The 19,391-nt window shown below is 32.8% G+C and overlaps 1 protein-coding gene across 11 annotated transcripts in view; it reads left to right on the top strand.

Moving 5' to 3' along the window:
- Nucleotides 1–19,391, top strand: part of SPIN1 (spindlin 1) — a 211,735-nt gene that overhangs the window by 161,491 nt on the left and 30,853 nt on the right. For 7 of the 11 annotated variants that reach the window (XM_074281489.1, XM_074281491.1, XM_074281492.1 and 4 more), the window contains one exon: nucleotides 12,993–13,204. The exons of 1 other annotated variant lie outside the window; for it this stretch is intronic. In XM_074281489.1, the coding sequence (XP_074137590.1) occupies nucleotides 13,153–13,204 (52 nt within the window). In that variant the 5' untranslated portion in view covers nucleotides 12,993–13,152. Of the gene's footprint in view, nucleotides 1–12,992; nucleotides 13,205–13,294; nucleotides 13,386–19,391 lie in introns of all 11 variants that reach the window. 3 more of the 11 variants (XM_074281494.1, XM_074281495.1, XM_074281493.1) reach the window with 1 other exon arrangement.

The following is a 19,391-nucleotide window of genomic DNA, read 5'->3' as shown; positions in this document are numbered from 1 at the left end:
TTTTTTTTCCCCTCCTAAACTGCCTACATTTGCAAATCACCTTATTAATGTTGTAGATACTACCATCCTCTGTCTCCTAGGCTCACAGTCTAGGAGTTATCCTCAATTCCTTTCTCATCCCCTTAGCCAATCTGCTGCTAGGACCTGTATATTTTACCTTTTCATCATATCTCAAATGTGCTCCCCTTTCTGTCTCTTTGATACTATTATCCCATCCCCACTACTCCTTTGGAGGCCTTTATAGCCTTATTCTTTTGTTGTTACAATTGGCTCACTCCAATTCATCTTTCATTCCTTCACCAAAGTAATTTTCCTAAAGTGCAAGTCTGACCATGTCAAACCCCATATGCCCCAGTTCCCACTCAGTAACTAATTTTATGGTACCCTAGGAATAATCCAGTTTTTTTCTCTTTTCTTCTTACAATTACCCCATGTATTCTTTGATCTAGTGACACTGGTCTCTTTGTTTCTTGAACAAGAAACTCTATCCTTGATCTTGGAGCATTTTCTGTATTCCTGCTTCTTAGAAAGTTCTCTGCCTTTTAGCTTCCCTAATTTCCTTTCTTAGTACTGCCTGAAATTTCACTTTTTAAGGGAAGTTTTTCTCAATCCCTCTTTGTTAATTATTTCCTATTTTATCTGGTGTGTAGCTTTTTTACAGATATTTGTTTACTTAATGTCTTCTCCATTAGAATATGCGCTCCTCAAGAGCAGGAACTCTTTTTGTCTTTCTTTGCATCCCAAGAACAGCACAGTTTTTGTCCTGTAGTAGGTGCTTAATAAATGCTATTGACTGACATTTAAGATAAATTATGTAGTGCTATCTCTTATAAAGAAAATAAGTTAAATAATAAAGTGATTAATAATATAAAAAATTTCCTCTACTCATGTTTAACTTGCTGTGACTAAAGGAATAAAGGAAAAAGACTCAACTATAAAATCAGCTTAAGAACAAAAAGAAATCGTCCTATTAAGAAATCAACAAATAAAAGAGATGACAAATTTTTAATAAAACATTTAACAGGACAGAGGCCTCAGTGATATTATTACTATCACTGGCTGCATATTCGAAATTTATAGCAACTCAACAGTTATTACAGAAATAAAGATATTTTTAAATTGGAGATTTGTTGGGGTCATGTTATGGTGTTGTAATAGAAATTACTATACCTGAATTAAAGTGTCATCCTAATAAAGTTATTTTATATTCTTAATAAAATAAAAATAAAATTTACCTGAAGAATCAAAAATTCCAAACATCTAAAGAGAAATAATAAAAAAAGTACTGAAGGGACTCTTTTAACATCACCAAGTTTCAGATTATGTTATAATTGAAACTTTTGAACCTTGGTTAACCATTAAAAACAACAACAACAACAACAACTAAACCAACTGTGTAAGTGAGGTGCAAAAGCAATTGAAGATAATAGGTGGGAGTTCAGATGAATTCAGATTAAAAGACCCAAACTGCTGGGATCTTGACTCCCTAGTTAACAAAAATTGTTGTGACAGCTATAAAGTAATTTGGCAGTAATAGGATTTAATGCAAATATTATATCAAAATAAGATCCAAATGGACATGTAATCTTAACTATAAGCAATGGCAAGTACAATAATCATAAAAAAAAAGTCCAAATAATATTTGAGAGTAAAGACTACCCTCTTGTTGGCAAAGTTTTTATTAAACAACTAGCTGGTTGATTGAAAAACCACTTCTATGAAACTATCAGAGTTGCTTTATTATTATAAAATTGGAAAGGGGAATGCAGAATTATCAGGATGTCTAGAAGTCAGATTTCTTGAGTCTAGAAATTGAGACATCTTGCAATCCTGGACTGCCTTCTGTTGTCAATGTCTGTGGCTTCTGTACTCAACTATTCACTTCAACTAAGCCCAGTTTCTGAATCTCTGCATTAGGTATGTGATAGTGATGAGGTTTAGATTTGGGGAACCCAAATGAAATTAGGGTTTCTGGTGGTCAGGGAGTTAAATGAGGTCTAGTGGCAGGTTCGGGATTCAGGATAGGCTTCGGCACAAGAGTAGGGAGTTTTGGGGACTCCCTTCTGGTGGCGCAAGAAGTTCTCTATAAAGGTATTTACAGACCTGAAAACCTAGATTGATAAAGAGGTTTATTATGGGGATTGGAAGTAAGGTTAAAGTCTGGTTAGGGAAATAGGTGAGGGTAAAGATAATATGGCTCTGAAAAGAGTATTTCTAATGGGCAGAAAGACCTGGTAGTAAAGGGAACTGCCAAGGTCCATCTGCAAAGACATTAGCTGATGGAAGCTCATTATATTGCTTGTCTTGGTGGGGGTTGGGAAACTGAGCAGATCATCAGAATGGGGGCTGGGACGAGCCCGGATCTTCGGTTGGAATTCAAAGGGTTGCTTTTGACCAGGATTTGTGAATCAAAAGCCTTGGCATCCTGGATTGATAATTGGGTAACCAGGAGGGGTTGGGAATCAGAAAGGAATCACAAATCAATAGGAAATACAGTTTCTTAAAGGGACCACAACCCACTTCAGTAGCATGATTTTTCTCTTCTCATATTATCATTATTATTATTATTATTATTATTATTATTATTATTATTATTATTACTATTATTATTATTATTATTTGTCTTTCCTTAGAAGAATTCCTCAAAGTTCTCAGGGCTAAGCATCTTAGTTGCCACATATAATAAGTGCTTAATAAATGTTTTCTCTATCAATTTCAAAAGCATTTGCATAGATAAAATACAACCATATTGGGAGAAGCTGTTGAGTGAGGCATAATAAATTGATATCAAGTGGCATATAAACAATTATATATATACACACACATATATATATTTTATATAAAAGATTTAAACCATTCTTCACTACAGATATAATCAAATACCAAATCTTCCAAAGAAGAAATACTTATTGACAACTATAGAATCATTTCATTAATAATAAACTTAGTGATTAATATACTTAAACTTCTAAATGAAATACAGTTCTGGGGGGGGTAGCTAGGTGGTGCAGTGGATAGAGCACCAGCCCTGAATACAGGAGGACCCGAGTTCAAATCTGGTCTCAGACACTTAACACTTCCTCCTACTGTGTGACCCTGGGCAAGTCACTTAACCCCAGCCTCAGGGGGGAAAAAAAAGAAATACAATTTTCAAGTTTCAGTTTGCTTTCATTAAATTTACAAAGATGTCAAAAGTTGAAAGGCCACTGTAAACTTATGGAAAGACATAGATTAATAACATTTTTGGTGGAGTTATGCATTGCTCTGCTGATTCTGATGAGGTTTAGAATTGGGGTACCTAAATGAAATTAGGTTTAATTGAGGTTTAGTGGCAGGTTCGGGGTACAGGGAGTCAAATAGAGCTCCCCTACAACCCCTTTGGATTTGGGGCAAGGATACAGAGTTAAATGAGGTCTAATAGTGGCTCAAGAGTCCCCTGTAAAAGAATTTACAGACCCGAAAACCTAGAATGATAAAAAAGGTTTATTATGGGGTTTGGAAGTAAAGTTAAAGTCTAATTAGAAAAAGGTGAAGGTGGAGATAAGAAGGCACCAGAACCAGGATTCCGGTGAGCAGAGATCCTTTGGCTGCCATGTTTGGGATCTCTGCCAAGAGATGACTCCAGCTTGGCCCTTTTATAGCTAAAGAGGCCGTGGATAAAGTCCCAGGTTGGCTCCTGGCTGGGTTTCATAGAGGGCTAGAATTTGCTAGGTGGGGGCTGGGACAGCCCAAGTTGGCTCAGATCCAATGGGGGCTGGGAGAGCGGGATATCTCCTATTGGAATTCAGAAGGGTACTTTTGACCAGGATTTGTGAATCAAAGTCCTAGCTTCTTCAGCTTAGGAGGGGTTGGGAATCATAAAGGAATAAATCAATCCGAAAGGACTAGTCTTAAATAGACCACAACCCTCATCAATTCTAGAAAACAAATTAGAATTAAATTAGAAAAAGCACTCACTCAGATATAGCTTTTGACTCAATAATATCACTATTGTATTTCTTCCTCAAAGAAGAAAATATTTCATTTATAGCAGCATTTTGTTTGTGTGTGTGATCATAAAAAATCACAACATTGTAAAGGAAAAGTAGCATGAAAGACTTCAGAACAGTCTCTTTGTGCAGTGACTAATTATAAATTCCCAGGAATTTACTCAGAAGAAAGTATTGGATGGACTATTATGTACAGAACATAAAGTAAATGTTGTCAGATATGGCAAAGGTGATGATATGTTTTGCTGTTCCTTCTGTTCTTTCAGCTTTATATATTTTTTTCCTTTTATATATGTCTACTTATGTGCGGGGGCAGCTAGATGGTGAAGTGGATAGAGCTTGGAATCAGGCTTGTCTTTGATGAGTTAAAATTCAGTCAGACACTTAGTAGCTATATGACCTTGGGCAAGTCACTTAACCCCGTTTATCCCAGTTTAAATCATCTTTCATTGAACTGGACAAGGACATGACAAGCCATCCCAGTGTCTATATCAAGAAAATCCCAACATAGAGTCATGAAAAGTCAGATATGACTGAACAAGAGGTAAATTAGTAATGTATATATTTTTTTTCTACATCAGACTTTTATAAATAAATCTTATGGATGCCTTTGTTTCAATATCCTAGTAATTTTTATATATCCATTCCTGTCCTAACCCCCTTCCTCTATCCCCAGACTTCTTGAGATTTCATGACAGATTAAAAAAAATTTTTTAAAAATTTAATTTCATAATAATTACATTTTTTGACAGTACATATGCATAGGTAATTTTTTAGAACATTATCCCTTGTACTCCCTTCTGTTACGAATTTTCCCCTCCTTCCCTCCACCCCCTCCCCTAGATGGCAGGCATTCCCATACATATTAAATATGTTATAGTATATCCTAGATACAATATATATGTGCAGAACTGAATTTTTTGTTGTTGTTGTTGCAAAGGAAGAATTGGGTTCAGCAGGTAAAAATAACCTGGGAAGAAAAACAAAAAATGCAAACAGTTTACACTCATTTCCGAGTGTTCCTTCTCTGGGTGTTGGCTGATTCTGTCCATCATTGATCAGCTGGAACTGAATTAGATCTTCTCCATGTTGAAGATATCCACTTCCATCAGAATACATCCTCATACAGTATCATTGTTGAAGTGTATAGTGATCTCCTGGTACTGCTCATTTCTCTCAGCATCAGTTGATGTAAGTCTCTTCAAGCCTCTCTGTGTTCATCTTACTGGTCTTTCTTACAGAACAATAATATTCCATAACATTCATATACCATAATTTACCCAACCATTCTCCAATTGATGGGCATCCATTCAGTTTCCAGTTTCTAGCCACTACAAAGAGGGCTGCCACAAACATTTTGGCACATACAGGTCCCTTTCCCTTCTTTAGTATTTCTTTGGAATATAAGCCCAGTAGTAGCACTGCTGGATCAAAGGGTATGCACATTTTGATAACTTTTTGGGCATAATTCCAGATTGCTCTCCAGAATGGTTGGATTTGCTCACAACTCCACCAACAATGGATCAGTGTCCCAGTTTTCCCACATCCCCTCCAACATTCATCATTATTTGTTCCTGTCATCTTAGCCAATCTGACAGGTGTGTAGTGGTATCTCAGAGTTGTCTTAATTTGCATTTCTCTGATCGATAGGGATTTGGAACACTCTTTCATATGAGTGCAAATAATTTCAATTTCATCATCTGAAAATTGTCTGTTCATATCATAGATTTCTTAACAGCTAATAAGTAAAACCAGAAGACTGACAATATATGTAGTGTTCCACATATATAACATTTCTCATCTTGTGATTAGTCATTATATACCTTCAAAATCATGCTTTAACAAAACAATATATACACAATAAAATAACAAATATTTATTTTAAAATGTGGGCTTTATGATATTTTGTATTAAGTAATTGTACATATTCCACTGAGATGACTATTTCTTTCAGTAAGGAGTTCTGAAGTCAGACCTGAAAGAAACATGAATGCTGATTGTTACCTAAAACAAGTCATTTAACCTTTTGGATTCAGTTTGCTCATTTCTAATTTGAAAGGATTGGATTGGATTAGTTCTCAAGTGTTTTGGTCTCATTTGTGCTCTTAAAAATTATTGAGGAACTCACAGGGATTGTTTTTTAGTATTTAGTAAAATTTTAAAGTATGTACTTTAAAGTAGTAATACCATGCACTGATCATTTGAAAAAAAGATTGAGATAAATAGAGTTCCAAATAATAGATATTTTATCATATAATACCAAAAAACCCCACATTCGTTAATAGCAGCATTGATTTCTTTAATAAAATTCTTTAAATATTGGAAACTTAACAATCTAAAAAAAAATAGATAAGTTTTCCAAAATTTTAATTTTCTTGAAATGACAGGTTTATTTTTGCTATTTTTTGTGAAAATGTCTGTCAAATACTTACATCTGCATAACCATAGTTTTATAAATTTTTTCAAGTAAAAAGTGTGTTCCCATAAAAAAGTAAATAGTTCCAATAAAAAATAATTAGTTCCCATTTGAAAAATCAAACAATTGTGTAAGTGCTTTTTTTCAAGATAACCATCATATGGTATAAATATTTTATATATACTTCTTAATTCTTCAAACAGTATATTTAAAAGATGTGTCTTCAACATTCAATATTTAATAAAAGTAATGTTGTTTTATCAAAGACATTTTTAAAGTGAAACCAGTATTTAAAAAGTGCTAATTTGCTTTCACTTATTTATTTATTCATTCATTTATACTAAGTACATGATAGTGAAGAATATTATCACTAGTAGTATAATCTGGTGTCTGCCACTTACTTGATTTGAACTAAGATAACAGCAAATTCTACCTACCATTGTATTTACATCATTAGTACAGATGTCAGCACACCTGTTTTGGACAAACCATGAGATTGAAGTATTAGATATGTTAATATTTTTAATACCACTTGGATGTATGTATTGCCAAGTATGTATTTAGATGAAGATTTTTCCATGATTTATTGGTGCTAATGCCAGATTAAAATAACAAAGAAAAATAAGTGCAGCCATCTCTATAGATACATCTATTTGTAAAGCAAAATTCTTTGGACAAGATATTAACTTCATCTTCATGTTTGCAGCTGAATCTTTATTTCATATGTCATACAGTCTCTGGAAAAACCCAGTGTGTAAATATGAAAGGGTGAGAGTGATAAAAGCAAATAATGTTTTAATATTATTATGAAAATAATTTGGAATTTCTGGATCTAGGGCATTCTCAGTAGTGTGGATCATACTTTGAGAATCACTGGGCTAGATGACATCTCAAAATCTTTAAACTCAAAATTGATGATGTTCCCATCCTTTTAAAATGTTTTGGCCTTTAAGCCTATTTGGATCCTCTCCATACTTTAAGACTAGCTAATTTTACCATCTTCTGAACTTCTCTAGCACTCAACTTGTAAAGTGGTATCAAACTGATAGAAATGTTTTCTAATAATAATTAGAAAATCAGAAATTATTATCTCTTGATTTTATTTTTATTTTGTTAAACATGTCAGTTACATTTTAATCTGGTTTGGGCAGCACTTAAGCAGCCCATGGAACTTTTTGATATAAAATGTTATTTCATTTTATTTACTCTAATGCTTAGTTTTATTGAGTTTGTTTTTATCTTTGCAACTGGATTGCAAGGTTATTTGGGGCTGGAAAAGTAAATTATATTTTGTAATTTTTCATACTGTCTTGTCACTTATTAAGTGTCCCATTGATACTGTTTTACTAAAAAACAAATCTATTTCTTTAGTTAAAATTTTATAGCTCCCTTTGCAAAAATTATCCTGATGCCTTTTTAGAATATAGTCCTAGTGATGGAATCTCTGGGTCTGAAAGTATGAACAGCTTAATAACTTTATATACAATTCCAAATTATTTACTAACATAGTTGGACCATTTCATTGCTCCATTTCACAGCAGCTGAGGGAATTTTCTTTCCCACATATCCTTCTACAATAAATTTTCCCAGTTCTTGCCCATCACTGCTTACTTGGTGTGTATGATGCCTTTGGGCTTTTAAATTTTTCATTTTTCTGATTTTTAGATATCTTGATCAGTTTGTAAAGTTGCTGATAGTGTTTTAAATTTCTTCTTAAGATGATTTTATATCCTTAGTATATTGGAAAATAAGGGTGGTTTGGTTGTTCCCAAGGGGATAGTTTTGATTTAGGTGGTTCCAAATTTCTAGTCAAGATTATTAAAGGTAGTTGAGGCCCATAAAGCAACAAACATTTCTTAGCTCTAGAGAGGCCACATTTGAAGGCCAGTCTATCTTTCCTAGCTCCTAGTAAACAATTTTGATCTTACAAACTAGACACCTCCTTTTAAATAGTCCTTTTCTTCTCATGACCGTCTTTGGCTTTACTAAGATGATCAGAGTGACCCACTTTGTTAAAAGGTGATACATGTCACTAAATAAACTGTTCTCTTACCCATAGAAAATATAATTGTTTGCCTTTGTTGCATTTTATTCTCTACAGTTTTAGATGCTGGACTAAATTTTTCCTCGACCAGCTTTCCAGTTTTTGTTCTTATTGAGTAGAGTCCTTGGAGTTCCTGAATTATAATTACTGTGGTTTTTTTTTTTTTTTTTTTTTAGAAAAGGTCAATGTAACATGGCAAAATAGAATAAGTAATTAGGAGTTTATATGCTAATATAAGGAAGACTTATAAATTAATTACAAAATTTTTAATTGAAATAAGAGGAGACAGTAGTTGGAAAGATTCCGTGTTTATGGTTGGGTAATGTTAATGTGGCAGAAGTAGTAGCTATATCAATAAAGCAGGTAGGTGGTGCCATAGATGGAATGCTAGGCTTGCAGTAAGGAAGACCCGAGTTCAAATCCAGATCCAGATACTTTTTAGCTATGTGACCCTGGATTTGTCACTTAACTCTGCTTGTCCCAGTTTGCAAAATGGGATGTAATAGCATCTACCTCCCAGAGTTGTTTTGATGATCAAATGACATAATGATTTTAAAACTGTGTTATGCCTGACATATGATAAGGCATTCTATGGATGTTAGCTTCTGTTGTTGTTTTTTAGGCATGGGAACTCCTTCCATTGTGAAAGACAGAAACTTTTACATATAAATGTTAAAGACTTACTTGTCTCAGAAAGGTAGTGATTCTTCTGTGGCTACAAAACTAAGTGTCATGGGAGGATCTGTCTTTATAAGTTCTCCACTTTGTTTACTAAGACTTGCAACTTCTCTATAAAAATATTACCCAAATTATTCTATATATTTAGGTGCTATAGTAATCAAAATTTCAAAAAATATACTTTATAGAATTAAAAAATGATAAAAATCATTCAGAGAAATAAAAAGATGAAAAATATCAAATATTAAGAGGAATGTAAAAAGGGGGCTTTGACATTTCCAGATTTTTCCAACTATATTTCAAAGTAGTAATTATCAAACATACCAGAAATTGGATAAAATCTACTGGATAAAACAATTTAATTTTGTTTTTAATTAACACTAAATAGAGAATGACATCCCAAATTACAAAGAGTTTTATTTTCTAGTATAGTAATAAGGCATAAATGGTAAGAAATTCCTGTAAATCTGAAAGGATTGGATTGATTATGAAACTGCTCAAAATGTCTTTTAGAAAGATGCTGGCTTTTCTTTCCATCTGTTTCTGACAAAGAGACTATTAAGGATGCCCTCTCTTCCCCTGCTCATTGCTGGCAAATGTTCTTGCCTTGACTTTCATTTGAAATCTGTGATCTGAGGCTTAGATAACCTTGAGTACAGCCTTTGCCTTTTTGAGAAAGAGTATATCAAAATGCAAAGATGGTTTGGATGCAAGAGTTATTCCTTTTGCTAGCCCTGAAACAACCAATCCACTTTGCTTCTGTAGCCAGTATTTAGATATCAATCCAAGAAAATTGGGACATTGTAGGACTGTCTTAGAAAACTTATACAACTGCAGGAAATCTCAATTGATTTGCTAGTGTATATTATCCTCTTGGAAAGAATATACAGACATACCTCAGAAACATTGCAGGTTTGGTTCCATGCCACTGTAAAAAAACAAATCATATGACTTTTTTACTTTTCCAGTGCATGTAAAAGTTAAATTTGTAATATTAATCCTATTAAGTGTGTAATAGCATTATATCTTAAAAATGTACATCTTATTTTTAAAATATTTTTTAAAATGCTAACCATAATTTGAGCCTTCAGCATGTTATATAATCTTTATGCTTGTGGAAAATTGTGCCACAATATCGACAGCTGCTTGACTGATCTGGATGTTAATTGCTTAAGGCTAAAGTTACTGTGACAATTTCTAAAATGAAACAATGAAGTTTTGCCTCATCAATTGACTCTTTCATGAAAGATTTCTCTGGAGTAGGATATGCTGTTTGATAGCATTTTTTTACATTACAAATTTTAAAAAAAATTATGGTAGACAATGAAACAATATTAATTTGAATCTATCTTCACCAAATACTTTAAAAAAATTTTAATGTAAAAAAATTAATTTTTTTTAATTAAATGAATTACAGGTAGAAATAGTAATACTATAAGTGGGGAATTTTAATCTTCCCCTCTAAGAACAAGATAAATCTAACAAAAAAATTAAATATGAAGTCAAGGAAGGAAATAGAATTTTAGATAAGCTGGAAATGATAGAAATCTGGAATTAGTTAAATGGAAATAGAAAGGACTACATCTTTATTAGGATATAAAAATTGTAAAGTTAAAAGTATCCTTTTCAGATCACAATGCAGTAAATATATTTAAAGGATCACATAAATATAGGCTAAAAGTAAATAGGAGATTAAATAACCTAATCTTAAAACAATCAGTAACTTCTTTAAAGAGAATGACAATCATGAGACTATGGAATACAACAAAAACAGTGATCAGAGGAAAAACGTGTGTGTGTGTGTGTGTGTGTGTGTGTATGTATGCTTGTATCAATAAAATATAGAAAGGAGATTTATAATTTAGGTATGTAGCTAAAAAAAATGTACTAGAAAACTGAAAATCCCCAATTAAATACTAAATTATAAATCCTAAAAATTAAAGTTGGATTAAATAAATTGAATGTTAAAAACCCATTGAATTAATAATGGCTTTATTAAAGTTGGCTTTATTAACGGGGGAAAAAGTAGGTGAACAATTGGTTAATTTGATTAAAAAAGAGAAGAAAGCCAAATCACTAGTGTCAAAAATAAAAGGGGTGAATATGTCACTAATGAAGATAAAATTAAAGCAATTATGGGGAGCTATTTTGCTCAATTATATGCCAATAAATTTAGCAATTTACATGCAAAAAAGGACTTTACAAAAATATAAATTGCCTAGATTAGCAGAAGAGGAATAGAATGTCTAAATTGATCTATTTGAACTGTCAATGAGCTTATAAATAAGCTTCCTGAGGAAAAAAAAACCACTAGAACCAGATGGATTTTCAAGTAAATTCTGGTATACATTTAAAGATCAACTAATTCCAATGTTAAATAAATTATTTAGAATAGTGGGAAAAGAAGGAATCCTACCAGACTCCTTTTATGAAACAAATGTGATTTTGATAGTTAAACGAGGAAGAGCAAAAAGAAAAATAAAATTATAGACCAGTTCCATTAATGAATATAGATGCAAAAATCCTAAATAAAATACTAGCTCAAAGATTATGACAATATATTACAAAGATTATACCCTGTGATCAAGTGGCATTTATACCCAGGAATTCAAGGATGGTTTAAGATAAGGAAAATAAGAATTTTATCAGTAGATGCAGGTAAAGCTTTGGATAAAGTATAATACATTTCTTTTAAAAGTGTTTGAAAGTATTGGCATAAATGAATTTTTCCTTAAATTTATAAAACTATTTATCTGAAACCATAAACAAGCATTATTCATAAAGGTGGATATTAGAATCCTTCCCAGTAAGATTAGGGTAAAACAAAGGATGCCCACTGTTAACTGTATAATCGGAAATCATAGCAGCAATAGAAGAAAAAGGTGAAGGAATCAGAATAGGGAATGAAGTAATAAGACTATTACTTTTTGCAGATAACATGATGATATACTTGGAAAATCCCAAAGACTGAACTAAAAAGTTTGGTAGCATCTTAGCCACAGCAGAACTTTTTTCAAAATTGGAGTCAGTCTTTTCAACCCTATTGCTGCTTTGTCAACTAAATTGATTTTCAGTATTGCTATGCGTTAGGGATAAGAGGCCTGATGAAAAGGAGAAAGATATGGGAATGTTAGTGGATTAATCAAAATACCTACAACATTTATTAAATTCTTTATTTTATATGGGTATGGTTTGTAGTTCCCCAAAACAATTAGAATTTTAACATCAAAGATCAGTAGTCACAGATCACATAATACATTTTTTTTTAATTATATATATATATATATATTTTATAATATTATCCCTTGTATTCATTTTTCCAAATTACCCCCCCTCCCTCTATTCCCTCCCCCCGACGACAGGCAATACCATACATTTTACATCACATAATACATTTAAAAGTAATTTAAAAATTATAATATTTGAGAATTACCAAAACATGACAGACACAGTATAAGTACACAAAAATGGTGTCAATAGATTTGCTGGACACAGGATTGCCACAGATTTTTAACTTGCAAAAAAACAACCAAACAAATAAATAACAACAAAAACCCAAAACACAGTATCTACAAAGTGTAATAAAACGCAATATGCCTATATAGTGGTTTGTTTCACCCTAGAAGCCCTACATGTTACCAGGTTCTAGAGGCTTAGGAGTATTTCTTGAAATATCTGAAAATTATCCTTTAGGCAATATTCATATATATGTGCACATATATATACATATGTATATATATACATATGTATATATATACATATGGATATATATTTAATTTTGATGTTTTATTTTTTGGATCATTTGTCTTGATTTTGCCTTTTTCTTTGGCTCTGGGTAATGAATTGTTACTTCATTGTTTTACAGAGTGTTATAATTTCAAGTATTTCCTCTGAGCTTGGAGAAGAAATTCACGCTTGAATGGTGGATTAACAAGAACATTGAAATTCAGGAGAAAAAAGTAATTACAAAATATTGGATTTTCACCCTAGTCTGGCAGCTTTGCTGCTCACTTAAACACAGATGAATGAAGACCCCATTTGGAAAAACAGCAGGTCAGCGATCCAGAGCTGATGCAGGTAAGAGTTTCTCAGTTGTATGGAATGCTACATATGACATACTTTATTTTTGGCTAATCAGATTCTCAGACTTTCAATATTATCTTTCAGGTATATAAAGTTTTGATTTAAAAGACTCAGTGGAAGAGTTGGTTTAAAATTACTCATTGAGCTGATACTGTTAATGTTCTTGAATTTCAGAGTAAGTCAGAAATATAATCTTCCGTAAGTTATTCAACCAGTAATCATTGTCTCTACAATGCTTGTGATAAAGTTCAGGGGGGTATTAAGTAGTTCATGAAGTATAGAATTATCTTATATTTGTTTTACAATCCCCTTAGATCTTTATGTACTACTATTCTTATTAGGTACTTTTAATATGTAATTAAGTGAAGTAATCAAAGCTAGAGTGCCATTATTGCTTTTGAATAATGAATTTAGAAATGGAAAGGAAGATGTACAGTGGGTTAGATAATTCAAATCTATGACTCTAGAAATTTATAAAAAAAATAATAAAGTGGGGCAATTAGGTCATAATGATTGTTGTGAGGGAATATGTTTAATTATTGTGGGAAATATAATATTTTCATTTGATAAATATCTGGTGTTAGTAAGAAATAATTGTGCCTTCCTTTTAAGGGAAGGACACAACAAAACACGTGCGTGCACACACACGCAAACATATATACACACACACAGCTGTGAACCACCAAAAATTCCTGTTTTCTTCTATGAACACACAATAGCCATTTGTTTTGGGTTTTCTTCATAGAATCCTTTATTTTGCCACTTTTCAGTAGATGCCTCTATCCACATACAATCTTAGAACAAGAATAGCTGTTTTACAAGCTTATCATTTCAAAATCTAACAGTTGTACAAAGATGATTCCTTTAAGACTAGGGGGCACTTTTTTTTTTTTTTTTCTGAGGCAATTGGAGTTAAGTGATTTGCCCAGGATCACACAGCCAGGAAGTGTTAAGTATCTGAGGCCAGATTTGAATGCAGGTGCTCCTGACTTCAGGGGTGGTGCTCTATCCACTGCGCTACCTAGCTGCTCATTTTTAAGGAAGGGTTCCTCTTTTCCCCCCAATGTAGCTGATTAATGGTGATCAATTGAAACAAAAAGGTTTAAGCAAGGGCTGAACACAACTAGTCCTCTTCCGAATTTTTCATTTCCTTTTTCCATCTGCTGCTCTTTCACTTCTGTCTGTCTGTCTCCAGAATTCTTTAAAGATAAACTGAATTCTGAAGTGATTGACTCTAATATATATCTTTGAAGTTTAAATTCCCAACCTGGATTAAAATTAAAAGTTTACCATAATTATTTTCTTTCTATGTATAGTATAGTTTTAGTATAGTTTTATAGTATAGTATAGTTTTAGTATAGTTCTAGTATAGTTTTTAAAGTATGTCGAGTATATCCAAGTTATCTTCTTGTTGAATAATCATAGGCAAGTTATTGTCTAATTTCCTAGGTTTGGGAGGTTTTTTCACAGTAATAACATTTAGAACATTAAAACAGTTGAGAGTATGTAGTATAATTTGTGGTAGGTTAAGACCACTTTGTCCAAAAGTATTTAAAAGTCATTAGAATAGAAGAGGAATTGTGGGAATTACCTAGAAATTAGCTTTATAAGGTTTGTGAATATCAAAATGTCAAGCAAAGTTTCAAGGGATTTTTGAGTTAGGGAAGTGTTGTTGTTGATACCAGCTCAAGTAAATTAATTAGTTTTAGTAAAATACCTAAAATGGGTCTTAATTATCTCTTTGATTGTTGCTGTAGTATATAGTGCCCCTGTTAATCACAAGCACTAGGAACTTTCGGGTAGTTGTGTTTGTTGGCCCTACAGAGAAATTTTGGAGAGAGTATCTAATAAGACTGTTGTCCACCTCATGCAGGGAAGTGTCCTAACAGCTCTCAATAAATGCTTTTTATTGTATATATGGAGAAGCATTTTTCTGTGTATATCTGGAAAGTGGATATTCTCTTCTCTCCCCCGCAAACCCCTCCTCCCCAATTTGTATCTTAAGTTGAGATACAATTAAAACTTAAAATAATTCTGTTGGATTCTATACATTTGTATTTTTTATGGTATAGTAGTATCAAAGGAAAAGAATTCTTTTAAGGCATTTAGGGAAATCATTAAAAGAGGACAGAGACATTTAGAGATGCAGGCAAAATCATTTAGTATATCACTAGTAGGAAATACAAATTAAGATAACTCTAAGATACCACAAATTAAGATAACTCTAAGATACCACTATACACCTGTCAGATTGGCTAAAATGATAGGAAAAAAACAATGACGATTGTTGGAGGGGATGTGAGAAAACTGGGACACTGATGCATTGTGGGTGGAGTTGTGAACGGATCCAACCATTCTGGAGAGCAATTTGGAACTATGTTCATAAAGTCAAAAAGTTATCAAACTCTGCACACCCTTTTATCACTCCAGGATCCTGGAGTGTTGCTGCTGGGCTTATGTCCCAAAGAGATATTAAAGCAGGGAAAGAGACCTGTATATGCAAAAATGTTTGTGGCAGCCCTTTTTGTAGAGGCAAGAAACTGGAAACTGAGTGGATGCCCATCAGTTAGAGAATGGCTAAATAAGTAATGGTATATGAATGTTGTGGAATATTATTGTTCTGTAAGAAATGACCAACAGGAGGAATACAGAGAGTCTTGGAGAGACTTACATGCTGAGTAAAATGAGCAGAATCAGGAGATCATTATACACTTCAACAATACTATATGAGGATCAATTCTGATGGAAGTGGATATCTTCTGCAATGAGAGAATCCAATTCAGTTCCAATTGAGCAGTGATGAACAGATCCAAATACAGAAAGAACACTGGGAAATGAGTTTGGACTGCTTGCATTTTGGTTTTTCAACCCAAGTTATTTTTACCTTTCTAAATCTGATTTTTCTTATGCAATAAGAAAACTGCATAAATATGTACACATATATTGTATTTAAGATGTACTTTAACATGTATGAGACTGCCTATCATCTAGGGGAGGGGGGTGGAGGGAAGGAAGGGAAAAGTCGGAGAAGTGATTGCAGGGGTCAATGCTGAAAAATTACCTATGTATATGCTCTGTCAATAAAAAGCTATAATAAAAAATAATAATAATATTAAAAATATATATATATCATTAGTAGAAGTAAAGTTGTTTGTTTTCTTTGTAATGTGTCCTGGAATCTTAGAAACAATCTCTGGTCTTTTCTGTAATTTGTTTTCATCATCTGTGAAATGATTCTCATTTGATTGACCTTGAAACAACAACCATAGTATGAAATAAAAGTCACTTCATTGATAAATATTTTGTAAATGTTTTCCCATAATCAATTGATGAGTGTGTTCTCATTTCCTAGATGTTGAAATGTATATTATTAACTGAAGTGAGAGAGATGGTTATTACTAACTATTGATTTGGGGACATTTAGAGTTTGCCCTTTTCTTTATTATTTTAAGACCTTAGTCTTTGAAGGTTAGACCATTCACTGAGAAGTTACTCTTCTCCCCTCCTCCTCATTAGCACTCTTGATGTCTTCTGCCACCATCTCCTCCTTCACTTCTTTCTTCACTTTAAGAACTAGCCCTTCTTTTTGCTAAGGCAAACTCTCTCTATATATATATGTGCAAATGATTTAATTTTAAAATATCTCCAGATTTCTCCCCTATCATTCCCATTGTCTCACTAATCTTCAATTCCTCCCTGTCTACTAGTGCTTCCCCACTACTTGCAAACAATATCGTATCTCCTCTATCAGAAAATGTCACTTGTTCATCCATCCTCAATAACTATTACCCCATTTTTCTTTTGCCTTTGGTGACTGAGTATCTTGAGAAGGCTGTCTACAGTAGATGGCTGTACTTTCTCTTATTTATGTTGACTCTTTTCTTAATTCTGCCTTTCATCAATTATCCAAAATTGTTTTCTTTCTAGTTACTAGTGATCTCTTAATTGCTGTAGCTAATGGCCTTTTCTCAATCCTCATCTTTCTTGACATCTCTTCAAGCTTTTGACACTTGACACTTTGACACCTTTTTGATATTATCTCTGTTTTCATGGTACTACTCTTTTTTTATTCTCTTTTTACAAATTTGACTTCTCTTTCTCAGTTTCCTTTGCTGGATCTTCATCAAGATCATGATCACAACCATCATATCCTATCGACTTTATTTTGAGCCCTTTTCTCTCCTCATTCTATACTATTTTTGTTTATTGCTCTCAACCCCCGTGAATTCAATTTTTCTATGGTGATTCTCATATACTTATTCAAATCTAACCTCTGCTCACCTCTAGTCATTCCATCTCCTACTGTCTATTGGACATCTTGAAATAGATATCTAGTAGATATATTAAATTTAACATGTTCAAAAAAAATTTTTTTTCGTTAACTAAACCATCTCCTTTTTCTTAACTTGACTATTACTGTTGAGGCTACACGTCCCTTTGTCTTCTCCAACACTGCCATCAGATAAAGTAAGCCTTTACTACCTTATTCTTGGACTATTACACTAGCCTTCTGGTGCCTGTCCTCACTCCAGATTATCCTTCATCTGGCAGTGATTTTCCTAAAATGCCAGTCTGACTGTGATACCTTCCTGCTCAGTAAATATTAGTGATCCCCAGTCAACTTCAAGATCAAATGTAAGGTTCAGATATCTTTACAACCTGCCTCCAGATCTCTTATCACCTAATTCTTACATCTTTCTAGTCTTTTTATACCTTTTCTCTATCCCTTCTACTCAGGGATCTGTGATTCTAGCCGCCTTCTTGTTCTTTGAAAAAAATCCATCTCCAGATTCCAGTTAATTTCATTGGTTTTCTTCCATTCCTGGAACGCTCTCATCTTTTTTTCTTGGCCTTTTTAGACACCCCCCCCCCTTAATGTTAGTCCCTTTCCTTTCTTAATTATTTTCATTTTATCTTGTATATAGTTGTTTGAAATTCTCTAGATTAAAATGTGAGCTACATGAAAGCAGGGACTATTTTTGCTTTTCTTTGTTTCTTCAGTGTTTAGCACAGTGTCTAGCATGTGGTCAATACGTAATAAATGTTTATTGACTGTCTTACTGATTGAATAAAACTCTCCTTTGTGTCAAACTATAATTGAGCAAAAAGTATAATTAAGTCCCATTACAAATATTTTTTGTTAATACTTGATCTTGGGATATTTGCTCATATAGTTTTCCTGGTTCAAAAGGCAGTTGAATTCTTTGAATTCAAGGTTGAAAAAGAAAGTTAAATTCTTACAAATTTCTAAATTGAAATTCAGAATTGTCAGATTACTTTGCTACTTGACAATAGTATTTCATTGTACTTTCCTTCCCATAACTTCTCTTAATGTTGACTGCTGCCACCTCCAACTCCTATGTGGTGCCAATTTAAGTTGAATAAGATTAAACCATCATTTTAAAAATGTGAATTGTTTTAAATTGTCTGACCATGAGCATTGAATGGATATCTTGCTAATTATTTGTTTTCTGTAAAGACTATTTTGTAATTGTGTTTGGATACTAGAGTACCAGCAAATTGCTTTACAAAATTGAGAGAAAAAATTAGTGTAACTCATGTGGATATTGAAAAAGTAAAGAATCTAATGGTAGATATTTTTTAAAAAATAAGAAGAGGAGCTCACATTATATTGTAAACTATTCAGAACAATTTACTATTCTTTTAAAAATAGAGAAATTGATTAGTAGAACAGATTGAATACACAACCAATGAAGCAAATCGGTTTAGTATTTTGGTATTCAATAAACATAAACATCCCAGATACTGATGTGAGAACTGTGACAAAAAGTACTGGGAGAATTGGAAAACAATGTAGAAGAAATTAGATTTAGACCAATACATCTTATATACCAAGATAAACCCCACCTTCATAATAAGAAGATCCATTCCCCAATAGATAATAAATGGTCAAAAGTTACATCTAGGTAGACAGTTTTCTGGGATAAAACACTATCCACAACTATTGAGATGCTAAAAATCACAAGTAAAAGGAAATCTAAATTAAAAATTAAAACAATTCTTGAGTTTCTATCTTGCACCCATAAGATTGAGGAAGATGATAAAAGATGGAAAATAATAAATGTTGGAGGAATAGAGGACAAACAGGCACCCTGTATACTTTTAGTGGACTTGTGACTAAATAGAGCTGTTCTGGAAAGAAATTTGTAATTCTTAGTAT

This window comes from Sminthopsis crassicaudata, chromosome 1, assembly GCF_048593235.1.
Source record: "Sminthopsis crassicaudata isolate SCR6 chromosome 1, ASM4859323v1, whole genome shotgun sequence".
Lineage (NCBI taxonomy): Eukaryota > Metazoa > Chordata > Mammalia > Dasyuromorphia > Dasyuridae > Sminthopsis > Sminthopsis crassicaudata.
The sequence above is the reverse complement of the archived record's forward strand: the minus strand, read 5'-3'. Positions and strand labels throughout refer to the sequence as shown.